Here is a 6,739-nt window from a genome sequence, read left to right as displayed (position 1 = left end):
ATGATCGGCAGGATAGGTCACCTCATTAAGAAACAAATTCTACAGACTTCACTGTGTCAGCCAGATAAAGTTCAGCATTTGTTTTTCTGCATTTGCATTCTTTGGAATTGATACCAAAATGCACAATGTAACAATCAGGGTATAAGGCAAAACTGAAGTTGCTTATACTTCATGGGCACATGGGCTTTCTGACAGAACCCCACTTTAAAAAAGTTGAACTATCCCTTTAATAAACTTACCAAAAATTAGTAATTTTTGAGTGTTATTTTTGGTAGTTTAAGCTTTATTTTCAGCAAAATAATAATACAAAAAATGATATTTCTTCACAATACTTTAAACATAAATATAGTTTTCACATGCTCATTTCCTTTCTTTAAGTCTGCACATTTCTGTACCGCTTTCAGTCCATCAGTGTGCTAACTGGCGCTGATCCTAGCTCCATTATTCAGCTGTGGCCCTCTCTCTCCCTCTTTCTTCATAGCTTAAATACTATGGTCATAAGTAAAAATAAGTCATCTGCAATCCCAGAATTCCCATGGTTTGGCTTTCCTTCTCCATCTCTGTCCATGACCCAACTCAAGTGACCAAAACAGTCAGTGCGAAAGGGGCAAAAGTACTTTGTGAGTGTGCATGCATGCATGCAAGCAGCCACGCAGCCATTATCCTCATGGGAGCAGAACGGGATCCAGAGACCAGGACATTCCACTGTGAGAACACAAATGACCACAGCATGGGGAGAAAGAGAAGAGGGGGGTGGGCTTCAAAGAACACCAGGGGTTACAGTGCAAACCTCAGAGGAATATGCTTACAGTTCCTGTACTCTTTAAATGTCACTGTATTTTCCACTCTTACACTCAACACAAAAGGCAGAAATGTAACATAGAGACATCTTATGACTGCAACCCTCCCTCTTTGAGGCGCCTCGTTTTTGTTGCCTTAAGGAGTGTTCTAAAAAATGGGTAATTTTTTCAAAAGCTTCTTTTATCTGCTAAATCTCCTTGAATTTCAGCCTGCCTCTGAGGCATCAAGTTCACAGTGCAACAGTTGTTTTTCTTCTTTTTTTCTTTTAAATGGTCTCCCAACGTGCACTCCTGATATTCAAGTTTCATGTGCGGGATAGATTTTATAAAATCCTCAAAGAATCACAGAGCATTCATAGCAATGAGCGTATCACCCTATTTGACTCTGTCATACATAATGCTTCTGCTTTGTGTGTCCCTTATGGGTACCCTTAGTGTCTTTTAACATAGTTTGATGTGCATGTTTTTTATAATGGACTCTTGGAGAATGTGTCGTCCTCATAGCTCCCATGCAGTTCATGTAACTGGGTAGCAGGTCGTTCCCTGTAGCTCCAGCTCCCCAGTTCACCTCTATCCCCTGATCCCCATAGCTTTCACAAGGATTGGGGTAAAACATACCTCACCCTGATTAGGGAAGTCGACATGGCTGCTGGCTTTGTAAGACTGTGGTGCCTCTGAGTGGATTTGTAATCTCTCCTCTCGTGCTGTTACCCGCTCTGACCAAGGAAGGTAGTCCTGCTGCTCGGCACGGTATCGTTTCTCCAGACGATGGGAGATGGCGAGCTGGAGGAGGTGGAGGAGCTCGACGAGGTTGAGTAGCAGGGAGACGGTAGCGATTACCTGAGTGTAGATAGTGAAGATGGTCTTCTCTGTAGGTCGGGAGACAAAACAGTCCACTGTGTGAGGGCAAGGAAACCCTGTGCACTCATACTTTGCTGCGATGAAGAAGCCATCATAAAGAATCCACAGTCCGATGATGAAACCAACTTCTAGGAGGACTTTTAACAGGATGCTGAATGCATATGCACACAGCAATCTGCCCTTCAGTTTAGGAGCCTCGAGAGGGGCCTTGTCAGCTTTTCCTCCTCTCCCGCTCTCCTCTTTTTTCTCCTTCTTTTCTGAATTGTCTTTCGTGGCATTCTTACTCTCCCTTTCTATCACAATAACTCCCCTGTTGCCTTCTCCTACCTGCTTCTCATCCTCCCCCTCCTCATTTCTCTTGTCCTTTCTCGCCCTTATAGCCACATATCCAAAGTAGAATATCGTCGGCGTGGAGACAAAGATGACTTGGAGGACAAAATAGCGAAAGTGAGAGATGGGGAAGGCCTTGTCGTAGCACACAGCAGTGCAGCCAGGTTGTTTGGTGTTGCAGACGAAGTCAGCTTGTTCGTCGTCCCAGGCAGACTCAGCAGCAGTTCCGAGGACCAGCATGCGAAACAGAAAGAGTACGGTAAGCCAGACGCGGCCGATGCCTGTTGAATACTCCTGGCCCTCCTCCAGCAGGTGCTCCAGAAAGGACCAGTCAGCTCTGGACATCCTCTGCTCCTAGGAGGGATGGAGGTTAGACAAATAACTTATTTTTGATTTTCAGGTTTAACTCAATACTTTAAGACTCTCCATAGCCTTTCTCCCACCTATATCTCAGACCTGTTACCACCTACGAGCTAACATGTACAATGAGGTCAACTTTGTTTTCCAAATACCAGGTTGAAAACAAAAACGGGGACAGAGAGTTTGCTGTGAAGGCCTCAAAACTCTGATCAGGTCAGCCAAGTCAGTGATGTCTGAGTCCCTTCTTAAAACTGACTTTTATTCTTAAGCCTTTCCTTCTTTTACTTGAATTTAGTAAAGCTTATTCTGAAGCTCCCCAGTGAGCATGTTTCGGGTGAAATGACGATTAAAAACATCTATGGCCGCTGTTGAAAGACATTCTATCTGCAGACCACACTTCACCAGAAAATCTGCCCCATCACAGGATTCGTCTCAAATCAACACACATCAACAGTCATTTCCATGTTGCGTCTCATAAGTATAACAGCCAAAATGGACTGTAAGTGAGCAGGGTGTCACTATCGGGGAACTATTTTGCAAAGACTATACCGAAACACGCTTCACCCACATGCAGACCTAGCTTTCTTCCTTTTCAGCCACCAGGATTCATCCATATTAACTTTTCTAGTAGAGCTGCACGTCCTAAGTCCTTGAGCATGTTCCACCTACTATGGAAAATGATTTAAACTGCCCCCTTTAGTACATCTCTGGATGGTAATTTGAATTCTGAAGCTCACTGGGTCTTGTGAAGACTTTTTAACTGGTAATAAATCAGGCTGAAATTAAAAACTGGTGCCTCTTTATGACCGACAAAAGCAAACAAGCCCATCAACGTGACGATTAACTATTCATTTTCAGTTATTTTTAATGTCAAAAACAATAGCCAGGGGGAGGTATCAAAGTGATTAGCTACATTCTGCTGTAATAGCCCTTTGTTTGTTTGTTTTTAGAATTTCAAAGATTTTTTATGTGATGAGTGAATCATTTGACTCTTTGAATAAAGCTGACATAACAATGTAAAGGTTGAATGCAAAGAGACAAAGGGTAAGACTGAACCCACAATACAAGAACCATATCATTCATTTAAAACGTAATTTAAAATGTCTGTTGCTCATTATTTTATGATCTACTTGTGTGATTTGCTTCCTTTGTGGAGCACTGGGTCTTTAAGTGCTCTATAAATAAACATTGATATTAAATCTAAATGATAAAATTAAAAAGAAGCCACCTTCTGTTCATCCAAAGCTTTTGTAAAACAACAATGTTAGGATAATGCAGGAGTCTCCTCAATTTGTACTTCATTTGATGTATTTTAAAGGGTTAACGAAGCCGAAACCACCCATGATAAAAAATCTCAACTATCAGCATGGAAAATATTGAAGTGTTAAATTAAACACACAAAAATGTACCTGTATCATGAGGTAAGCAGGCTGGTAAAGACCTCCCTTACCTTGTATTTCATCCCGCCTGCAGGTCTTAATGTACTTTAACACAGGTCTTTACTTTCCTTTTACTGTTACATTGCTGAACGTATTGGCTTTAATGTACCTCTTAACACCTTATTGCCATGTTTTATTTCCACCACTTGCATTATCATGGGGCTTCATAAACACACACTGCTAATGCATAAGTGTTTAACGATTTCTATAAGCAACAAATGAGCTAAGTTTCTCCAACCTTTCCTGTACAATGGTGTCTTTTTAGACTGGGGGGAACATTTATCTGGCTTCACCACCCCTATTAGTTCTTCCATGAGCTCACACTGTTGTTAGAGTGCACTCCAACTCCTCATCATCAAGATGTGAAAAACAAGGCCCCCATACACTAAAACCAACTAAAGCGAAAACACATGCTACTGGAGCATACATTTAATATGAATGGAAAATGTGTTCGCATTCATTGTTCACAGTAAAACAGGAGTAAATGAGTCCAAAAGAGGCCCCTAAAAATGTACACTGCATTGTTGTTTGCACTCATTTTTACAGTTGGATTTATGAATCAATTGAAGCTGAGTCAAATCAAACTGTGACTGATTCCATAAAACATTAAATGGGGGATTGATGGTAGCTGGTAATGACAAATGGTACAGCCACTGGCATGTCGGGAAAGTCATACACGCACGCACACGCACACGCACACACACACACACACACACACACACACACACACACACACACACACACACACACACACACACATCTGAATAAACATCCTGTGAGTGGGAGTTAGGACACTGCTGTGACACTTGTCTTTTTGTTTAGACTGTTTATGTTTTTCTGTTATTTCTTCTCCTCTGAGAATAAAAAACCAACTGTTGGAGTGAAAAGACAAACTCTTCTGACAGGATGAGAGAGACAATGGACTGTGATGGACTCCGCAAGTCTGGATAGGCACAAAATTGAAAACTGGATTGATCCACTTCTAAGACTATTGTCCTGAGGATAACTGTTATCTCTAGAAATCACAAAACCAATGGAATACTTGTTCGTTTAATAGAAAAATCACAGGGAATAAGACTGTAATGTCCATATTGCAGTAGAAATACAATAAAAACTTGAAAAGTGGCACAACTAGGCTATTTAAGTCCCAGTGGGCTCACAGGACCATTAACAGGACTCACTTTTAAATTCCCTCTTATTGGTATTCTTTGTTCTTGTAAAGTAGAGAAATCATATGAGAATTAAAGTTATAAGTGGGTTAAATGAATAATCATAACTCAGCATCAATGATTTTCATTCATTGAAGGACTGATAGCATGCTGTAAAAGTGCTGACACTAGTCCACTTTAACACAGTCAATATTAAAACAATAATTACACCAACCAAAAGTCATTCAAATTTCATTACCCATTTGTAAACATGTCATTATGGTTATTGAGAGGACCTCAAAACAAACATAAGTGTGTCTGTTGTCTTTCCCCACTTACAAAAAAGTTTTTTTTCTCTAATTGTATTATATTCATACCTTTCTCTCTCGTGAAGCCTTCTTCGTCTCCTTACAGGTTTACTCAGCACTCCGTGTACATTGAGTGTCACCCTCCGCTCCTCACACGAGCTCTAAACTCTGACGCTCCACTCGGTTTGTGCTTGTCTTCTTTAAAAAGACTCGATGTAGTCGGAAAAAGAGGGGAGAATTTTCCCATGGCTGTTTGTAGTGTCCCTCCCTCAGGAACTTGGTCCAGGAAATGGGATGGATGAACTCAAAGTAGCTACTTCTGGTTTAATGCCTGGGTTTAACTTCGTTGGAAGACCAGTAATTTGCATCAATCACACGGAATATCGCCTGACTTGAGTTATTTAAAGGTTAGAGGTGAAGAGGCTTAAGAAATGGAGGAAAGAAAGGACAGTGAGCTATAGGAAGGACTCCATGTCATGTTCTTTACAGAAAAAACACACCTTCATGCTAAGTCGAGTTTATTAAGATACAAAATTTACTTTCTCAGTCCACTTTAAGAAACTGAAAAACTTCAAACACTTTATTAAGACGCTCGTGTTTCTGTTGGTCTCGAGCTTCTTCTCGATTATAAAGACGACACGTTTTGTTCTGTTACACTTTCTATACGAGTTACCTTTGTCTTATTCGATACCTTTGTTCTAGTAAGACAGAATTTTTCCACAACAAATGAGACGATGGACTAATTTACTGTTGGCTGTAATTTTCCATTACGCCACGCAATGGCGCCAGACACCAAGAAGCACATGATGGGCTGATGACTGATGCCCCAGAAACCACTGAAAGTTAACCAAACTTTAACAGCAATGTATTGACATCCTAAGCTGTAAAACACCGACTACATGGTTTTATAATTGTTAGCAGAATTTACACACTGCTAACTGTAACGGCACGGTGAAGGAGGTGTTTGACTGCTCTTCAAATCGACAGGATAGAACAACAGAAAGTCCTAAATCCATTAGTGTACTTTTCTAAACCAGTTTATCATGCACTTTCTATCTCCTCAAGCCTGACAGTCGTAGCCTAGCTTCTTCTCTGATCAAGATTTGCACTCTGGTCTAGGCAAATGTATATATTTATGTCCTTAAATAGTACTTTCATACTTTTTTGTACATAAAGTATTTTTACTTAGATTTTTTATATGTAGGTCTCTTACTTTATTGTCCCTACTGTCTTGTTGTTAAGTATAGGTGTTCCAACCAGCACGTCAAATTGCTGGTGCGTGTGAGTTTACTTGCCAATATCTTTCTTGATTCTTGATTCTTGAAGATTTGTGTGCAAAGCCATTATGGGAAATACCATAAATTAATTCATGCAAACTTTAATGCTTTTTAGTTTAGTTAAAATAAAATCCTCATTTGACATGGATCGTACTTCATAGATAGGACCATGGGTTGCCATTATCAAATAGTGATGATGTTTGGCTATTTTCCATG

At 40.3% G+C, this 6,739-nt stretch overlaps 1 protein-coding gene across 1 annotated transcript; it reads right to left on the bottom strand.

The window, feature by feature from the left end:
• Window positions 1-262: 262 nt before the first annotated feature.
• cx39.4 (connexin 39.4) lies at window positions 263-6,478 on the bottom strand. Its single transcript, XM_034704190.1, has 2 exons — window positions 5,316-6,478; window positions 263-2,345 (listed from the first exon to the last, which is right to left on the bottom strand). The coding sequence occupies exon 2, from the start codon at window positions 2,334-2,336 to the stop codon at window positions 1,371-1,373; it is 966 nt and encodes a 321-aa protein (XP_034560081.1). The 5' UTR covers window positions 2,337-2,345; window positions 5,316-6,478; the 3' UTR covers window positions 263-1,370.
• Window positions 6,479-6,739: the final 261 nt, after the last annotated feature.

Source organism: Notolabrus celidotus, chromosome 16, assembly GCF_009762535.1.
Source record: "Notolabrus celidotus isolate fNotCel1 chromosome 16, fNotCel1.pri, whole genome shotgun sequence".
Taxonomy (NCBI): Eukaryota; Metazoa; Chordata; class Actinopteri; order Labriformes; family Labridae; genus Notolabrus; species Notolabrus celidotus.
Note: the sequence above shows the minus strand (reverse complement) of the source record. Positions and strands in the feature narration are given on the sequence as shown.

Bases quoted from the DNA above. Each gene is read 5' to 3' on its own strand.
- cx39.4 (XM_034704190.1), bottom strand. From the start codon at position 2,336: ATGTCCAGAGCTGACTGGTCCTTTCTGGAGCACCTGCTGGAGGAGGGC.